Below are 20,698 nucleotides of genomic sequence, written 5' to 3' on the forward strand. Positions count from 1 at the left end.
TGAGAAGGAAGAGGAGCCCACAGCCAGGGACAGGTCTCAGGACAGAGGAGATATAGACTGCCTCCTATGGTGAGCAGCCATTGGCCCAGCACCAGTCCCTCAACTCCAAGTGGGTGACTCAACTTTCTGATAAAAGAATGTATTGTAGAAGAGAGAGAAGGCTTGAGAATGGTCCCAAGGCTCTTGCCCAAGGAGGGCAGGGCAGGCCACTCACAGACGCCCTGAAGTAGGGGAGCCCAGTAGGCACAGACAGAACACGGCAGTCAGGCCAGTGGGAACCAACAGAGATCCATCAGGACAGAAACCCTAACACAGGCCACCAGAGGCTGGGGCCTCCCTGCCACGGTGCCACCTCAGTCAAGGAGGAGACAGCGGCAGAGCCTGAGTGAGAAATCTGCAGGACATTGTGGCTAAGGAGTCACAGGCTGCCGCCAGGTACACAGGCTGGGGATGGACTGAGCTCAGCCATCAGCTCCACAGCAACAGGATGGCCAGAAGCCTAAATGGAGCACACGAGGGGAAAACAGGCAGCAAGATCTGGAGACAGTGAATACAGACAACGCTTCCAGAGACTTCTGCCACAAAGGGAATCACCCAGGGCTGTGAGGCCAAGAGAGACTTTGGTTTCAAGTAATAACAGCATGTTTCTAACTGATGGTGCATTTGGGAGAGGGTGGAGGATGGATGGTGTGGAGGGAAGGGGAAGGCTGAGGAGGTAGGCCGGTGTATGAGCAGAACCCAGTCACCCCAGGAAAGGGAGGCTGGGTATGGGGTGAGGCTGAAGGCACAGGCAGAGCAGAGGCTGGGAGAGACTGGGGGGAAGGAGGAGGCTCAGGGGTGCAGGGAAGCGGGGGGAGCTGAGGCACTGCAGGTATCAGGCAGGAAAAGAGTCAGGAACAAGAGAAAAGGGCCGGAGGCAGCAGACAGGCAGAGTGAAGGCAACGGCCCTTGCAGATGAGAAAGCTGAAGAGCCGAGATCTCCAACCTGAGTGAGTGGGTGAGAGTCAGGAGAGAGGCAGACTTAATGGGGATGAAGGGAAGTGTGGGACACCTAGACAAAGTGAGCAGCTCCCCGCTGCTGTGGGCAGCAGAATGGGGAGATGGCTGCCAGCCACATCATGTGGCCTGGCAGACACGAAAACTCCCCCTCTCCAAAAATGAGAAACAAAGCTATCCAAGTCATTAGGCTGGAAAAAATCAGTGGTAATAATCAGAAAGCAGGGATACTTTGAAAACTCTGAAGACATGCTAAAAGGCAAGGGAGTCAATGCACCTAAGGTCCCTGTGGTCAAGCTGGGACCACTGAGTATCAAAAGGAAAATTAATTAGAGCAACTTCAATTTGTAAAGGGCTATGAATGGATGAATGGATAATGAGTTTAAGTTCCAGGTTGATAGAAATGTCTTACTCAATTCCCCAGGGCTTAAAAGGGTCTAACACACAAAGGGTTCCCAATACATTTGTTTAAATGCTGCCAAGAATGTGGAGAATACACTGTTGATGGAACTGTAAATCAGTACAGGCACAATGGAAAGCTGTCTGGGAAAACTAGAATCATAACTACCACAAGACCCAGCTATCCTACTACCGGGTATATATTCAGAGGAAATGAAACGAGTCTGTGGAAGAGACACGTGCACCTGCCTGCTCACTGCAGCTCTACTCCCAACAGCCAAGAAATGGAATCAACCTAAGCGCCCATTAGTGAATGACTGGATAAAGAAAATGTGGTTTCTGTTCACAACCGGATACTATTCAGTCATAAACAAGGATGAAAACCTGTTATTTCCAGCAACATGAATGGAACTGGAAGACATTATGTTAAATGAAATAAGTCGGGTACAAAAAGATAAATACCACAGGTTCTCACTTATATATGGAAGCTAAAAAGTTGAGAGAATAGAATAGTGGTTATCAGAGCCTGGGTACGTTGTAGGGGAAGAAAGGATGAGACAGGATAGTTAACAGGTACAGGGGAGCAGTTGGATAAAAGCAATAATTTCTAATTTTTTTAGCACAGCAGGATACCTGTGGTTGACAATAATTAATTATTTCAAAATAGCTAGTAGAGAGAAGTTTGAATGCTCCCAATACAAAGAAATGATGACTGTCTGAGGTGATGGACATGTCAATTGCCCTGATGTGACATTACTTGTATATAGGTCCTGAAATGGCACACTGTACCCCATAGATATGTATAATCACTAGTGTCAATTTAAACTAAATATTATATTTTAATACTTTTTTTGAAACTCATTTGTTTTTACATATTTGAAAGGCAGAGAAACAAAGAGACAGAGACAAATAGGCAGAGATCTCCCATCTGTCAGTTCACTCCCCAAACACCCAAAAAGCCAGGGAGGGCTGAGTCAGGCTGAAGCCAGGAGCCTAGAATTCAATCCAGGTCTCCTGCACGGGTGGCAAGGACCCAACTATTTGAGCCACCATCTGCTGCCTCCTAAGGTGCCCGTTAGCAGGAAGCTGCCGTCAGCAATGCAGCCAGGCCATGAACCCAGGCACTCCAACAGGGGAGGTGGGCATCCCCAGCAGTGGCTTAAATGTGCACAAACATTTTTATTCCTGAGTTTTTATGTTTTGTTTTGGAGAATCAGAGATCCAATCCACTGGTTCGCTGGTGATCTGTTATGTCAGAGGTGGGCTGACGCTGATGCAGGGAGGAACTCTAGTCATATCATCCACACGTGTGGGAGAAACCTAATTTCTTGAGCCATCACCTGCTGCCTCCTAGGGTACACATTAGCAAGAAACTGGAGTCAGGAGTGAAGCCAGGTATCAAACTCAGGCACTTTGATATAGGACACAGATACTTCAACCAGCATATCAATCACTAGGCCAAATGTTTGCCCAAATACTATTTAAAATATGGGAAGTAATGGTAGGCATTTGGCCTAGCAGTTAAGGTACCAGTCAGGAGACAAATAACCCATATCAGAGTGCCTAGATTCAAGTCCCAGCTCTGGCTCCCAGTTTCAGCTTCCTGCTAAGACAGACTCTGGAGACCAATGATGGCTCAAGTAGCTGGGTCCCTGGCTCCCGGCTTCAGCTTGGCCCAGCCCCAGACACTGAGGGAATTTAGGGAGTAGACCAATGGAAGGGAGTGCTCTCTCTGTCTCTCCATCTCTCTGCCTCACAAATAGTAAGTGGAAGATGAGTTCGCATTTTAGGCTAAGAGCAAACAACGGTCACTTTACATTTTTCTTCTGAAAATATGAAGTTTTAACTTTGAAGAAGTCCAATATAACCAATGTTTTTATTGCTAGTTAGCCATGTGTTAAAAATCTTTGCACAAGGCCGGCACCGTGGCTCAATAGGCTAATCCTCCACCTTGCGGCGCCAGCACACCGGGTTCTAGTCCCGGTCGGGGCGCCGGATTCTGTCCCGGTTGCCCCTCTTCCAGGCCAGCCCTCTGCTATGGCCAGGGAGTGCAGTGGAGGATGGCCCAGGTGCTTGGGCCCTGCACCCCATGGGAGACCAGGAAAAGCACCTGGATCCTGGCTCCTGCCATCGGATCAGCACAGTGCGCCGGCTGCAGCGGCGGCCATTGGAGGGTGAACCAACGGCAAAGGAAGACCTTTCCCTCTCTGTCTCTCTCTCTCACTGTCCACTCTGCCTGTCAAAAAAAAAAAAAAAAATCTTTGCACATACCAATGCTACAAATATATTCACCTGTTTTTCTTCTAAAAGGTTTATAGTTATACAAGAAATGCATTAGTTCTTTTTAACTGCTACATTCCTACAATCTAGCTCTGAAATGAAGAGGAACAGTGGGCCGGCACCGCGGCTCACTAGGCTAATCCTCCGCCTTGAGGCGCCGGCACCCCAGGTTCTAGTTCCGGTCGGGGCGCCAGATTCTGTCCCGGTCTCCCCTCTTCCAGGCCAGCTCTCTGCTGTGGCCAGGGAGTGCAGTGGAGGATGGTCCAAGTCCTTGGGCCCTGCACCCTATGGGAGACCAGGATAAGTACCTGGCTCTTGCCATCGGATCAGCGCGGTGCGGCTGGCGCACTGCGGCCATTGGAGGGTGAACCAACAGCAAAGGAAGACCTTTCTCTCTGTCTCTCTCTCTCACTGTCCACTCTGCCTGTCAAAAAAAATAAATAAAAAATAAATAAAGAGGAATAGTAGCTTGGCCTATAGTTTTATAAGTTTTAAAATTAAACACAACTCAGTATATTAAGGTCTTACAGTATTAAAAATGAACAGAACTAATAGTATTTGGTGTGCAGTGGGTCAAGAAGATTAACACATTACAGTGGTGAACTTCTATCCTAGCTTATAAACTCACTCAGGTCATTTCAGGGTCTAGGAAGCCTTTAGCAAGTCTTCACTAATAGAAATGTTCTAATATTTTGAACTCTTTGATACAAAAAATGTTCTTGATGCCAAGTCTATAACACAGTATTTGTTAATGAATGAATAATGGAAGAATACCCATTTTTTCTTTGATACACCAAATAACTCCAATGAAAACATACAAGACCATCACTTTTACTAACTTACATAAGTATAATGTAAAGAACTGGCATACCTGTATTTCTTCACGTTCCTTTTTATCTGGAAAAGTTCTTGCAACCGTGGTATATTTTTCAAACACTTTGCGTTCCTTTTGTAGCTTTCTCATTTCCTCCTTCTTAAACTCTTCTAATCGAGCCAATTCTTTTGCTTTCTGCTGTTCAAAGTCTGCGATTTCTTTCCTAAAATGACCAACCATGTTATCATCTACAGGGACCATCTCAATTTAGTAATCCTGTGTGACACCAAAATACAACCCAGTGGCAGCTGAGGACCTGCAGTCATAGTGAATCCATCTTGAATCCACAGGCCTAAGACATCAGCCAGTCCACTCTCCAGAGCACTGACCCACCAAGCACTCACTGGGTGCCTACTAGAAGTCAGGCACTCTACTAGCTAGTAAGGAAACCACAGGAAAAAGAACAAAAATCCTTACACCCATGAAGCTTCTTAGCATTTAATAGGAGGCAGACAATAATGAATAAGATAAATAAGTTAAACACATGGAATATCAGAAGCATCGAGAAAAATAAAGCAAGGAAGGAGGAAGGAAATACGAGGGTGGGAGGCTGAAGTTTGAGTGGAGTCATCTTGCTAAGATAACATACAAAGTAAAACCTCGAGGGAAAGAGAACAAGTCACGTAAGGCAAGGGGAGCGCCAAGTACCATAGCCATGATGAAAGAAGTGCCTTCTGAAGGGCTCAAGGATAGCCAGGAGGCCAGCGAAGCTAAAACAGCCAGCAAGACACACAGCAGATGTCAAACAATAAAGAGGCCTCGGATATCTGCCTCAGGGAAGGCCGCTCTGAGCAGCTGTCCAGACGCAGGCTGGCTCTGGCAGCTGTGTGAGGAGCATAGGGAGACAGGTGCAATAGAAACCAGTTAGGACGGCAGGGCGGGGTGAGACGTGCAATGAGACAGCAAGAGAAGTCTCCAGGCTGACACTGAGATTTCTGGCCTGGGTGAACAGAAGAACAGACGCATTTGGGGAAGACTGTGAGATGACCAAGTACGGGAGGAACAGTAGGAGCTGGCTCTTCTAGAAATGATCAATTTGAAATGCTTAACAGTTCTCTAAAGAGAGAGACCAAGCAGGCAGTCAGATATGAAGTGCAAGCCAGAGAGTCTGATTTGGGATGGCACCGGATGATATTTAAAGGCTTGAATGTGAATGTAACAGATGTTCAATTTTGCCTAAATATCCAAACTTCTATAATATATACACAATCATACATACAAAGCAGAAAATGGGAGAACAGCTGTTGCATATTTGAGCCCTTAACAATCTAAAAAACTACTGCTGTCACTAAGATCGAACTCCCACTGGGTAAGTGGGCAAAAGTCACAAAGAAATTTGCAAAACAAATACAAATGACCACTAAATGTACAAGTATGCTCAGCCTGATCAATAACTGGGAAATGCCAAGGGGCCAGCATTGTGGTGCAGCGGATTAAGCAAAGCCGCCTGCAACACCACCATAATATATTAGAGTGCCGGGTCCAGTCCCAGCTGCTTAGCTTCTGATCCAATTCCCGCTAATGCATCCTGGGAAGGCAATGGACGATGGCCCAAATGCTTGGGCCCCTGCCCCCCACATAGGAGACCCAGATGGAGTTACTGGTTTCAGCTTGGCCCAGCCCGCATTGGTTACCATTTGGGTAACCAGTGGATGGAAGATAACTCTCTCCCTCTCTTCCTCTCATCTCTCCCTCTCTCCCCCCCTCCCACTCTCTGTGTTGCTCTGTTGTTCAAATAAGTCTTAAAAAAAAGGCAAAAAAGTTACAATTAGCAGGTTAGCAAGATTTTAAAAACTGCTAACGCTCAATTCTCATGATGGGGAAAAGGAGATGAGGCGAAGTCTCAGATACTGACCAGGACAGATGCTGACCAGAGGTTCTTGACCTTCATCACAGGGTAGTTTTTTAAAATTTTTTTCCCAAAGGTAGACTCATAGGTATGATGCTACACCCTGTAACAGAGTCTATCAGAGTGACACAGATGGACTGAATATACTCATAGTCACCTCAGGGATGTACTGGTAGGGTAAGATGTCTACTACATCGTTACATTAAAAGCGGATTAAAGAGCCGGTGCCGCAGCTCACTAGGCTAATCCTCCGCCTGCGGCACCAGCACACCGGGTTCTAGTCCCGGTTGGGGCGCCGGATTCTGTCCCGGTTGCCCCTCTTCAAGGCCAGCTCTCTGCTGTGGCCAGGGAGTGCAGTGGAGGATGGCCCAAGTCCTTGGGCCCTGCACCCCATGGGAGACCAGAAGTACCTGGCTCTTGCCATTGGGTCAGCGCGCTGCGCTGGCTGCAGCGCGCCGGCCACGATGGCCATTGGAGGGTGAACCAACAGCAAAGGAAGACCTTTCTCTCTGTCTCTCTCTCACTGTCCACTCTGCCTGTCAAAAAAAAAAAAAAAAAAAAAAAAAGACAGACAATAGAGCCCAGGCTTGGAGGCAGCCTGCCTGGGATGGAGTTGTGGTTGTCACTTACTAAGGATGGGAACTTGGACAATATTCTTAACTTCTTACTACCTCAGTTTCCACATGTATAAGACATAAAGGATAGCACATTACCTAAATTCAAGTTTTGAATTTTGCTTAGAGTCTAGCACAGTGAAATTGCTTTAAAAAAATGATAGTCACTATTATAGGGTGTAAATGTCCTTTATAAGAAATTCTTATATATTTTAAAATAATGAAGTAAAGGCATTGAAAATATTATCTTCGGGGGCCAGTGCTGTGGCGTAGTGGATAAAGCTACAGACTGCAGTGCCAGCATCCCATATGGGTGCCAGTTCGAGATCCAGCTACTTCACTTCCAATCCAGCTCCCTGCTAATGCACCTGGGAAAGCAGCGGAAGATGGTCCAAGTCCTTGGGCTTCTGCACCCATGTAGGAGACCCGAAAGAAACTCCTTTTCCTGGCTTCAGATGAGTGCTGCTCTAGCCATTGCAGCCATCTGGGGAGTGAACCAGCAGATGGAAGACCTCTCTCTCTCTCTCTTTCTCTCTCTGCCTCTGCCTCTGTAGCTCTGCCTTTAAAATAAATAAATCTTTTTTTTTTAAGTTATTTTTGGTGATGAAGAGGTTTGGAATAAGTTCTCAATTTTAACCATCATTATTATTTATAATAAGCATATATTGGCCAGCGCCATGGCTCAATAGGCTAATCCTCTGCCTGCGGCGCCGGCACCCCAGGTTCTAGTCCCAATTGGGGCGCCAGATTCTGTCCCGGTCGCTCCTCTTCCTGTCCAGCTCTCTGCTGTGGCCCGGGAGTGCAGTGGAGGATGGCTCAAGTGCTTGGGCCCTGCACCCGCATGGGAGACCAGGAGAAGCACCTGGCTCCTGGCTTCAGATCAGGGCGGTGCGCCAGCTGCAGCACACCGGCCACAGCAGCCATTGGGGGGTGAACCAACGGCAAAGGAAGACCTTTCTCTCTGTCTCTCTCTCTCTCACTGTCCACTCTGCCTGTAAAAAAAAAAAAAAAAAGCATATATGGAGAATATGTATCAGCACAGGGGCAAGCATTCAACCTAGCACTTAAGATGCCCACATCCCACATTACAGTGCCCGAGGTCAATTCCCAGCTCCACACCTGATTCTGGTTTCCTGACAATGCAGACATTGGCAATCTGCAGGTGATGGCTCAAGAATTTGGGTCCCTATCACTCACTTAAGACCTGTTGAGTTGCTAGCTCCCAGATTTGGCTTTGCCCAACCCAGGCTATTGAGGGCATTTGGGGAGTGAACCATCAGATGGGGAGAGCTCGCTCTCTCTTTCTCTCTGTTGCTCTGTCTCTGTCTCTGTCTCTAAAATTTAAAAAGAAAGAAAGAAAGAAAAGAAAATTTAAGTGTTGCCAAGAACACAGAATACTAGAACCCTTGTGAATTACTGGAAGAGATCCAAACTGATGTGTCTACTGTGCAAAATAACACAGCAGCTCCTCAAAAGGTTGTATATAGAACCACCACAGGATCTAATACTTCAGTCCCTGGATAGAATTAAAAATAATTAAAAGCTGGGACTTGTGGTAGGTGTTGTGAAGCAGCAGGCTGAGCCACCATCAGGGATGCCCACAGCCCATATGGGAGTGCCTGGGATCAGTCTTCTGCATCTGAACCACTTCCCTGCTTATGTGCCTGGGAGGCAGCAAATGATGGTCCAAATGCTTGGTTCCTACCACCCACAAGAGAGACACAGATGGAATTCCTGGTTCCTGACTTTAGCCTAGCTCAATCTCAATTGTTGCAGGCATTTGGGGAGTGAAGAGTTTTACTATCCATCCTACCCTGTCATTCTGTCTCTCAAATAAACAAACCTAAAAAAGAAAAAAGAAAAAAACATGTAGGGACTTGAACAGGTGTGGTTACAACATCCATAGCAACACTCTTCACAACAAAAAAAGGCAGAATCAGGGGCCCGAGTTGCAGCACAATGGTTTAAGCCCCTGCCTATGACACCAGCATCCCATATGAGTGCTGGTTCAAGTCCCAGTTGCTCCACTTCTGATACCGCTCCCTGCTAATGTGACCAGGAAAGCAGCAGAAGATGGCCCAACTTCCTTGGGTCCCTGCCATATGGGAGACCAGGATGACATTCAGGCTCCTGGATTCGACCTGGCTCAGCCCCAATTGCGACAGCCATTTGGGGAGTGAATCAATGGATAGAAGAGCTTTGTCTTTCCCTCTCTCTGAAACTCTGCCTTTCAAATAAATACATAAATCTTAAAAAAAAAAAAAAAAAAAAAAAAAAAAAAAAAAAGTAGAAAACAGGGGCTAGCATTGTGCTATAATGGGTTAAGCCACTGCCTGCAATGCTTGCATCCCATATGGGCACCAGTTCAATTCCCGGCTGCTCCATTTCCAATCCAATCCCATTATAATATGCCTGGGAAAGCAGCGGAAGATGGCCCAAGTGCTTAGGTCCCTGTACCACATGGGAGACCCTGATGAAGTTCCTGGCTCCTGGCTTCAGCCTGGCCCAGCTCCAGCCATTGCAGCCATTTGGGGAGTGAACCAGTCAATGGAAATCCTCTCTCTCTCTCTCTCTCTCTCTTCCTCTCCCTCTCCCCACCCCATCCTGTAACTCTGCATTACAAATAAATAAAATAAATGTCAAAAAAAAAAAAAAGAAACCACCCAATGTCCAACAGCAGATGCAATGCACAACAGATAAAAATAAAATGTGATCTCTCTGTGCAGTTGTATTATCATTCAACCATAAAAAGCAATAACATACAGATACATGCTTTAACATTTATGAATCTTGAATATACAATACTACGTAAAAAGATGCCAAACAGAAAATCACGTACTGCATGATTCACTTTAAATGAAATATCCAGAATAGGTAATTCCTAGAGACAGGGATGGTTTCTAGGAAGTGGATGAAGAAGGGATATAGAGAGTGAATAGGTAAGGATATGGGATGATACATTTTTTAAAACAGAGAGAAGCTATACATAATTCTACAACATAACTAATGCATTAAATGTCATTAAATTATAAACTTTGAAATAGTTAATTGTATGTTGTATGAATCTGACCTAAATTAAATATTAAAATAACAAAAACAGGAGCAGGCATTTCGCACAGTGGTTACAAATGCCACTTGGGATGTTCACATCAGAGTACCTGGATTCAAGTCCCAGCCACATTTCAATTCTAGTTTCCTGCTAATGTGCACCCTGGGAAACAGCAGGTAATGGTTCCAGCACTTGGGTCTCTGCCACCTACATGAGAGATCTCAACGGAGTTCTGGGCTCCTTCTGGCTTTGGCCTGGCCCAATTCCAATTGTTATTGGCATTTGGGTAATGAAATCAGCAGATGAAAAGAACTTTGTCTCTATCTTTGTCCCTATCTCTCCACCTTTCAAATAAATAAAAAGAAATATTTTTTTAAATAACAAAAATAAATACATTGTATGCCATATATTATATAATATCTCCAGCGAGATCCACGGCAACACTCTGGAATTAAATGCATCAGTTTTCTGCAACAGAAGTCATGACACTCACAACAAGTGTAATTTTTTAAAAACATTCATGTATTTGCATATATATTCACTCACACACTCATACATACTCATGTGTACCGACATACACATATATGTATATGTAGGCAGCCTCATATAAGTTCAGTTCAGATTTTGCCACACAATAAAATCAGGCAAGATCATGACTTATATGGGAAACTACATTCACCATTCTTCTCACCACTGTCAGTAGAGTTGCGTCCTCCAAAACAGTAAGCTGAAGTCCTCATGCCTATGAATGCGATCTTTTTGGAAACAGGGTCTTTGTAGATGTATTTAAGATATGTTAGTTAAGATCATTCTGGAGTAGGGTAGGCCTTTAATCCAATGACACTATCGTTAAAACAGGAGAAAGACACAAGGATGGGCACACACAGAGGAGCATGCCAAATAAAGACAGAGGGAACACAGTCGAGTGACCACAGAGGCAGAAACAAAAGCCAAGGAACATCACCAAGGACTGCCAGCAAACACAGGAGAGAAGAAATGTCATGACCCCAATGATGCCTTGACATTGGACTTCTTGCCTCCAGACAGTGAGAAAATCAATGTCTACTGTTTTAAGCCACCCAGGTTGTGGTACCTTGTTACAGTAGCCCTGAAACTAATGAAATAGCCAAGGTACCACTTGAAGTCATGGCTTCAGACTGTTATTCCCACTTTGATTCACAATCTCACCAGTAAAAGAATTCCCCCTTTAATACACCTTGGACTACACTGAGTCATTTAACATAAAAATCACATGTGTAACAGATTATACTTCGTTTTCATTCATATTTGCTGGATTAATTAAAAATGTTTTGGGGTGGGTTAAACTGACACTTGGGATACCTGCAACTCATATAAGGGTGCCTGGAATTGGGTTCAACCTCCATTTCCAATTCAGCTTCCCCCTAATGCACACCCTGGGAGGCAGCAAATGATGGCTCAGGAATACGTGGGTCCCTGCCACCCACATAAGAAACTCAGACGGTGCCGGCACCTTGGCTCAATAGGCTAATCCTCCACTTGTGGCGCCGGCACCCCAGGTTCTAGTCCCGGTCAGGGCACTGGATTCTGTCCCGGTTGCCCCTCTTCCAGGCCAGCTCTCTGCTGTGGCCCGAGAGTGCACTGGAGGATGGCCCAAGTTCTTGGGTCCTGCACCCACATGGGAGACCAGGAAAAACACCTGGCTCCTGGCTTCAGATCAGCGCGGTGCGCCGGCAGCAGCGCGCCGGCCGCAGCAGCCATTGTGGGGTGAACCAACAGAAAAAGGAAGACCTTTCTCTCTGTCTCTCTCTCTCACTGTCCACTCTGCCTGTCAAAAAAAAAAAAAAGAAAAGAAAAAAACCCAGATGGAGTTTCTGTCCCCTGGCATCAGCCAGGTCCAGCCCCGGCTATTGAGAGCATTTGGAAAGTGAACCAGTGGACAGAAAATCTCTTTCTCCATATGTCTTTCAAATAAAATTAAAATAAATAAATAATGTTGTAATGTTTCAAATATCTTAGATATAGTCTTTTTTTTTTTTTTTTTTTTTGACAGGCAGAGTGGACAGTGAGAGAGAGAGAGAGACAGAGAGAGAAAGGTCTTCCTTTTGCCGTTGGTTCACCCTCCAATGGCCGCCGCTGCAGCCGGCGCACCGCGCTGATCCGATGGCAGGAGCCAGGATCCAGGTGCTTTTCCTGGTCTCCCATGGGGTGCAGGGCCCAAGCACCTGGGCCATCCTCCACTGCACTCCCTGGCCACAGCAGAGAGCTGGCCTGGAAGAGGGGCAACCGGGACAGAATCCGGCGCTCCGACCGGGACTAGAACCCGGTGTGCCGGCGCCGCAAGGTGGAGGATTAGCCTAGTGAGCCACGGCGCCGGCAGATATAGTCTTAAAGCTATAAATGAGTCACTAGCTTTCTTTCCCAACTTACAGATACAAACTTACCTGAGTTTTTCCAAGGCACTTTCCCGTTCAATGCGAAGTTTAGCTAAAGATTTATTCTCAGCTTTAAATTTTTCTATTTCTGTTTCCAGTTCAATCACTTTCTCTCTCAGAATCTGAGATCTAGCACTGTCACCTATAAAATAGACCATAAATATGGAACTTCACAAAAGACTTCACAGCAGCAAAAAACACTAGCTTGATTAACAGTAAAAACCAAGAATATGGTAATACCTATGCCATCAAAATGCATTAGAAAGGGGCTGGCACTGTGGTGCAGTGGGTTATAGCCCCGGTCTGTAGTGCTGGCATCCCACATGGGCTGGTTCAAATTTCAGCTGCCCCACTTCCAATCTAGCTCCCTGCAAACGTGCCTGGGAAAGCAGCAGAGAAGGGCCCAAGTGCTTGGGCCCTTGCACCCCACATAGGAGACCCGGAAGAAGCTTCTGGCTCCTGGCTTCAGATCAGCTCAGCTCTGGCCATTGCAGCCATTTGGAGAATGAACCAGAAATGGAAGACCTCACTCTTTCTCTGTCTCTACCTCTCTAACTCTTTCAAATAAATAAAACTTTTTTTAAAAATGCATTAGAAAAAGTTTCAAGAAAAAAATTAGACGGGCCTATCTCCTAGAGGAAGCCCGTCTAAATTTTTTTTTTTTTTTTTTTTTTTTTTTTTGACAGGCAGAGTTACGGAGAGAGAGAGAGACAGAGAAAGGTCTTCCTTTTTCCTTTTGTTCACCCCCGCAGTGGCTGCTGCGGCCAGTGCGCTGCGGCTGGCGCACTGCGCCAATCCGAAGCCAGGAGCTAGGTGCTGCCTCCTGGTCTCCCGTGCGGGTGCAGGGCCCAAGCACTTGGGCCATCCTCCACTGCACCCTGGGCCACAGCAGAGAGCTGGACTGGAAGAGGAGCAACTGGGACAGAATCCGGCGCCCCAACTGGGACTAGAACCCGGGGTGCCGGCACCACAGGCAGAGGATTAGCCAAGTGAGCCACGGCACCGGCCTGCCAGTCTAAATTTAACAAACATTCTACTTCAAAAGAATGTCAACCTGAAAAGAAATCAGCATTATACATACAAAGAAATCACTGAAATCACTTTTTAAAAGACCAATAGTTTAAGAACACAAATAACTAATTCACAAAGAGATCTAAAGGGCTAATTTAATACCAACATCAAAGCTTACCCTCCAGTACTAATTAAAGAAATACAAATTAAGATTTTTTTTACCTTGAGTATGTTTGCTATTTTCAAAAGTAAATAAATAAATAAAACAGTCAATATTCTGTCCTCAATTGAAATAAGCATTTTATCAACTGGTAGTACCCTTTTGGAAAATAAATCTGATCTGTATCACAAGGCTAAAAGAATGTAGCAAGTTATATCTCTGTTGTTGAAAAATACATAAGAAAAATCACTGGAAGGAACTATCCCAAAATGGTGTAGCAGTTGCCTTTAGAAAGTTCAGTTATAAAAACTTTTGCTTCTCTACTTAACTTCCAAACTTTTTACAAAAGTATTCCTTTAAAATCAGAATATTGTTTTAAATTCCTGAAGCTATAACTTATGTACTAAAGCATCTATGCTCTGCTGGGTATTCAGTCATAATGTAACGATGTCACAGGAAGCTATTCAATGTACATTTGAGAAGTCCACCACATCAACCAGATACTACACAGTCCTTAAATGGAAGAGGAGGATGTGTATGTCTATTAGAACAATCTCCCAAATTCATTATAAGCAAGGTAGAGGACAGAATCAAAAACTGTATGTTTCCATTTGTGTGAAAAAGATCACACACACACACACACACTCTCTCGCACACATATGCATGGACTCTTTACAACACACAAATGAAACAGCAATGCTCGTGCTTCTAGGAAAAGGGACCAGGACCAGATCTGGGGAAGGATGGAAACTTAGATCTTGCAGCAGTCCCCGCTGTTATCAAGGGTTTCACTTTCCATGTTTCCATTACCGGTAGTCAACCAGAATCTGAACATGGAAATTTCCAAAAATAAACAATCCACAAATTTTAACTTGCAGAGCAATCTGGGTAGCATGGTAAAATTTCAATGTCCCACCTGGGATATTATCATCCCATATATCTCAGCTATTTAGGCCACTTACACACCATTAGTCGCTCAGTAGTCTCAGTAAACAAATCAACTGGCACAGTACTGCAGTACTTCTGTTCAGGTAACTAACCCTCACATTACTTAATAATGACCCCAAAGTTCAAAAGTAGTGCTGCTGGCAATCTGGATATGCCAAAGAGAAGCCATTAAGTGATTTCTTTAAGAGCAAATAATATACATATAAGAAAAAACACAGAAGCCGGCTCTGTGATGTACAAGGTCAGGCATCCACCTGCAGTTCCGACATCCGATATGGATGCTGGTGCAAGTTCTGGATGCTCCACTCCTGATCCAGCTCTCTGCTGTGGCCTGGGAAAGCAGTAAAAGATGGCCCAAGTCCATGGGCCCCTGCACCCACATGGGAGACCCTGAAGAAGCTCCTGGCTCCTGGCTTCAGATCAGCAGTAGCCACTGCGGCCATCTGGGGAGTGAACCTCTCCCCCCCACCCCTGCCTCTCTATAGCTCTGCCTTTCAAATAAATGAAAAATATTTCAAAAAAAAAGGCAGAAAAAGGTGGCCCAAGTATTTGGGCCCATGCACCCAAATGGGAGACCTGGATGAAGATCCTGGCTCCTGGCTTTGGCCTGGCCCAGCCCTGGCCATTGTGGCCATTTGAGGAGTGAACCACCAGAGGGAAGATCAATTCTTTCTCTCCCCCTCTCTCCCTCTCTCTTTCCCCTTCTCTTCCTGTATTTTTGCCTTTCAAATAAATAAACTTTTAAAAAAGAAAAAACACAGCATATATAGACATCCAGTACTCTCCAGGGTATCAGGCATCCACATGGAGTCCTAGGACACATTTCCCACAGAAACAGCGGGATGGCTGTATTGTTTTAGTCCTTCTTGGGTGTGTTTGGCAAGCTCACATAAGAGGTGCACAAAAATAATTTTTTAGCAGTCACAAAAATCTGTGCACAAAGAGATTCACCCCACCCCCACCCCAGTAACATAAACCATTACTTGGAATGCACCCTGGCTGTAAAAGAAACTTAAATATTATCTCACTTTATAATAAAGTAATTTCTCTTAGAGCCTTAGGAAGGTTAAAACACAAGTTTAAGTTTGAAGAACCTGAAGGCATAATTCATCTGAATCTCTTATACTAGGGACTATTACTTTACTTAGACCAACAAAACAAATCAAAGTTTTACAAATCAATCATTAATTTAACTCTTGCTGAGCAACAACGAAGGTTAGGATTGTAAGCATTCTGAGAGCATGGCAGTAAAACAAATTTTGAATTTTTAACATTCCAACACATATTTTATCATGCTGACTCACCAGGTGGTTGGTCTTGACTCATGTTTAACTTGGGTTCGTTCTCCAAATGTGAATCTGATTTTGATTTTGGTTTCGGTTTTGGTTTCAAAGATGGGAAGAATTTCATCATGAGATCCGACACAGGAGGAGGGCTTCTGCTCCTGCCTGCCTGGCGTGAGTCTTCTCCCTTCTTGACTGGTGCAATCTTCCTCTTTATTGTTTTGTCCAGGACACAGATTTCACTCTTATTAAGGGCACGTGTCTGGGGTATCCCATAAATGGCTTCATCCTCAAGGACAGCATCATTTTTACATGAACTCTCTTCAAGGTCAGTCCAAGTTCTTTCATCATCAAAGTCGATTTTACTCATACTTAGAGATGAAGGTCTTCGTGAGGGCTCAGGTTCCTTGTTCTTCACGTTTTCTGTTATGATATACTCATCACTGCTATAATCTTTATCAGACAAATCCAGATCCACATCTCTTTTATCTTCTTGAGTTTGAGTATCCCTGAAAGGCCCCTTGCCATCACAGATGTGTGGGCTACCCTCCATGCTGCCGAGACTCCTTTCTCCCTCCTCAGTCAATGGTTTTATGGTGACATCAAGCTGCTCCTCAGAGTCAGTGCCGCTGTCACTGTTGGTAACACCTTCATCATCACTTGCATCCCATGCAGCTTGGCTTTCAGAACTGCTCAAAGAGTTCCTTTGGCAGGCTTTCCTTTTGATTTTACAAGCCTGTTCTCTCAGTCCATTAGGTGGGGTCACTGTGCCCAGTGGCTTGGGTGCCACCTCACACTCACTTTTGCTTTCATGGGCAGTGTGGCCGGGACCCTCACTGTGGTTACTCTGACTAACAGGATCCACCAGATGTGCCTTCTCTGGCTGCACGGCTTTCACAGGGGTGGAAGACATCCGGTGACCTTTGCAGATCTGCTGATCCCTTTCTAAGATCTTCAGCACAAATGAGGAATTACTAGAAAATGATATTTCATCAGCAGCTTGCTCTAAAAACAAAAATTCATCTAATTCCAAATTTTCCTTTTCCTTTTCTCTTTCCCAATTCTCTAATTTTTTCTGAAGAGAAATGTCAAGAGAAGATTCCATCTCTTTCACAGTATCACTCGTTGGGTCCTTAGAAGCCACGCAGCTGAGCTGCTCTGGTAGAAGTGGCAATCTGTCTTTCCTTTGTGTTTTATTCCACACTCTGCAACCAGTATCACAAGGTTTTGTACCCTCAGGTACATTTTCCTTGCTAGTAAATTCAACCTTTTTTTCTACTTTGATCTGGTCTCTCAATTGTCCATCACATTTCTTTCCCGCCTGAATTTTCAATCCTGACGGAGAGAGACTTTTTCTATTATTACTTTTAGGCACTTGGAGTTTCTGACCGAGTGCAACAGGAACACTCTTGGTCCGAACTCCATTGTCCTTTTTAACAGCAGGGCTCTCCGTACACAGCTCTTTATTTACAAGAGCAGTTTTCCGCTGGAACCGCTGTCTGTCCACTTTGAACACAGAGTGGTCTTCTGCAGTGTTCTGGTTAGTCACTGGTTTGCTTTCCTTCCCTTTTTGAAACCTAGATTTAACATTTGTAAATCTAGCTAAACCTTCTCCTCGTTTTAAGAATGGTTGTTTTGGTTTTGCTTTGATTTGCAATGGTCCTTCTGCTTCCTAAATTAAAGGACAATGATTGAATTAATTCTAGTAAGTAATCTCAAAGTCATTTTTAAAACAAATTATAAACAAATCTCTAAAGACTTAGAATAATTTATTCAAAATAATACAGATGCTAACCCTTAGCTGTTTTTGTTTCCGTTCTTGTTCTTCCAGCCGAATTTGTTCCTCTAAGTAGTCTTCAAATGTCTGTTTCCTTTCTCTAATAGCAGCTTTAATAGGCCTAATCAGAAAAAATAATAGTTATTTAGCACACAAATCACAATGTGCTACTATTTTACTTAATGTGCCTGACAGACATCCTTGACTACACTGAGAATTAATCAAAGTCAAGGACCCCCTTTGAGAATCCAATAAAAGCAACAAGCAGCAATCCTAAAAAACACAGAGATATTTAATATTCTGCATGTGATTTGGGGGGTCATCAAGATCCCTTCTGAAACCTATCCAGTGACTGCAGATTGAATTTGAGTGATATATTCATTATATAACTTTAAAATTTATTTCAAAAAAAATTCATTGAATTTGTCTCTTTCAAACTAAGAAAGGACCTTAGTGTAAATAGCCACCAAAGTCACTCTACCTATGCCATAAAGTACATTAAAACATTTAAAATATATAATAACCTATCTAAAAAATCATCTTTACAACATTTTTATATAATTGTACAATTATAACATATAAGTGACACCAAATGTGAGACTTCAATACTTAATTTTTCTCCTTTCAAAACAGGATTTTTTTTTTTTTTTTTTTTTTTGACAGCAGAGTGGACAGTGAGAGAGACAGAGAGAAAGGTCTTCCTTTTTCCGTTGGTTCACCCCCCAGTGGCTGCTGCGGTGCACCACGCTGATCTGAAGGCAGGAGCCAGGTGCTTCTCCTGGTCTCCCATGCGGGTGCAGGGCCCAAGCACTTGGGCCATCCTCCACTGCACTCACAGGCTACAGGAGAGAGCTGGCCTGGAAGAGGAGCGACTGGGACAGAATCTGGCGCCCCAGGCAGAGGATTAGCCTAATGAGCCGTGGCGCCGGCCCAAAAACAGGATTTAACTATGTGAGATTACATTTATCCAGATGTGTCTCTTAAGTGAAAATATCTTTGTTCTGTTCTTCTAGTGCTGTATCAAAGCTCCTGTAACCAGTTTACTCTCCTAACCTCTTTCTGTCGCCACCAGCATGAGAGGTTTTATCTTTATATTCAAAAGCATATTCAATTGAAATCAAGTGTAGCTATTTCACAGAAAGAGCTCAATAATAACATTAACAATGACAAACAGCTACATTTCTTATTTCTTTCAACATTAACAATACCTTTCTTCAATATTAATGACTTCTGAGGAATCACCAATCTTTTTAAAATTCACATCACTCCTTTCCAGAATCTGTTCTGTCATTGATAAACTTTCTCCTAGGATAAAAATTAGAAAGCAATTCAGTCCCAAAAAAACCAGATTAAAGTCCTAAGACAAAGGAATCTTACAAGTTATTATGCTAAAAAAAATGTGATTAAAAATAATACATCAACAATTTTACAATACTCAAGAATTTCTTTAATATCATAAGGAAAAACTACAAAATCCCAATTATGACACTTGATATGCTTCAAAAAGATAACATCATGGGGAAAAAAATGTGGAAGCATTTCTAGAGCAAAATGGTTTAGAGTTTTAACAACCAAAAGTAATGCATTAACTTGACAGATCCGTCTTTTAAAAAAAAACTTTTTAAATTTTTTAAGGTTTTTTTTAATGAATACAAATTTCATATGTACACTTTCAGGAATATAGTGTCTTCCCCCCATTCCTGCCCTCCCACCCCCACTCCTATCCCACCTCCTACTCCCTCTTCCATTCCATTTTTCATTAAGACTCATTTTTTTTTTTAAGATTTATTTATTTATTTGAAAGTCAGAGTTACAGAGAGGAGAGGCAGAGAGAGAGAAGTCTTCCATCCAATGTTCACTCCCCAGATGGCTGCAATGGCCAGAGCTGTGCCAATCCAAAGCCAGGAGCCAGGAGCTTCTTCCAGGTCTCCCACACGGGTGCAGGGGCCCAATAACTTGGGCCATCTTCCACTGCTTTTCCAGGCCATAGCAGAAAGCTGGATTGGAAGAGGAGCAGCCAGGACTAGAACCAGCGCCCATATAGAATGCTGGCACTTCAGGCCAGGGCATTAGCCCACTGTGCTACAGCGCCGACCCCAAGATTCATTTTTAATTCACAAAAAAACTTTTTAAAAGACATTTTTAGGATAACAGGAAGAAGTCCAAAATGTTCTTGGAGATTACAAAATTACTGTTCATTTCCATAGATATAATAATGGTATTGTGGTTTTATACAGGAATGTCCTAATTTTTACTTGATAAATGCTGAAACACTTATAATAAAGCTTGCATATTACCTTCAGTGAAACAGTTCAGCAAATTACATGCAGATACAGTTAGAAACAGATATATAAGCATAGATACATAAGGGAGTATTTCAAAAAGTTCATGGAAAATGGAATTAAAATGTTTAGCTTAGAGCAACAAAACTTTGAAACTCATGCACGGTTTTCCTAATACAGTTTCCATGAACTTTCTGAAGATCCCTTGCATATAAATATATTAAAAAAGTAAATACATCAAAATATTTACTGCTGAATCTAGGTGATTATCATTTGTAATCACTGTAGTGATCTTTCAACTTTTCTGGATATCTGAAATTTTCTAAAATAAAAGACTGGGGTGGTGCCGGCGCTGTGACGTAGTGGGTTAAAGCCCCAACCTGCAGTGCCAGCATCTCCTATGGGCGCCAGTTTGAGTCCCGGATGCTCTACTTCTAATCCAGCTCTCTGCTATGGCCTGGGAAAGCGGTGGAAGATGGCCTGAGTCCCTGGGCCACGGTACCCACATGGGAGACCTGGAAGACGCTCCTGGCTCCTGGCTTCGGATCAGCACAGCTCTGGCCAACTGCAGCCAACTGGGGGGTGAACCAGCAGATGGAAGACCTCTCTTTCTCTCTCTCTCTCTCTGCCTCTCCTCTCTCTATGTAACTCTTTCAAATAAATAAATAAATCTTTAAAAAAAAAGACTGGGGGTGGGAGGGGCGGCTTTGGTGCACCAGTTAAGACTCGGCTTGAGATGCTCACATCCCATATCAGAGTGCC

General features: G+C 43.9%; 1 protein-coding gene across 8 annotated transcripts in view; it reads right to left on the minus strand.

The window, feature by feature from the left end:
* The window catches only part of CPAP (centrosome assembly and centriole elongation protein), a 68,045-nt gene that overhangs the window by 22,766 nt on the left and 24,581 nt on the right, over positions 1 to 20,698 (minus strand). For all 8 annotated transcript variants that reach the window (XM_051850677.2, XM_008259956.4, XM_051850674.2 and 5 more), the window contains exons 5-9: positions 18,863 to 18,959; positions 17,673 to 17,775; positions 15,899 to 17,549; positions 12,485 to 12,617; positions 4,547 to 4,712 (exon numbers count right to left, since the gene is read on the minus strand). In XM_051850677.2, coding sequence (XP_051706637.2) covers positions 4,547 to 4,712; positions 12,485 to 12,617; positions 15,899 to 17,549; positions 17,673 to 17,775; positions 18,863 to 18,959 — 2,150 coding nt within the window. The remainder of the gene's footprint in view (positions 1 to 4,546; positions 4,713 to 12,484; positions 12,618 to 15,898; positions 17,550 to 17,672; positions 17,776 to 18,862; positions 18,960 to 20,698) is intronic.

This window comes from Oryctolagus cuniculus, chromosome 9 (genome assembly GCF_964237555.1).
Source record: "Oryctolagus cuniculus chromosome 9, mOryCun1.1, whole genome shotgun sequence".
Lineage (NCBI taxonomy): Eukaryota > Metazoa > Chordata > Mammalia > Lagomorpha > Leporidae > Oryctolagus > Oryctolagus cuniculus.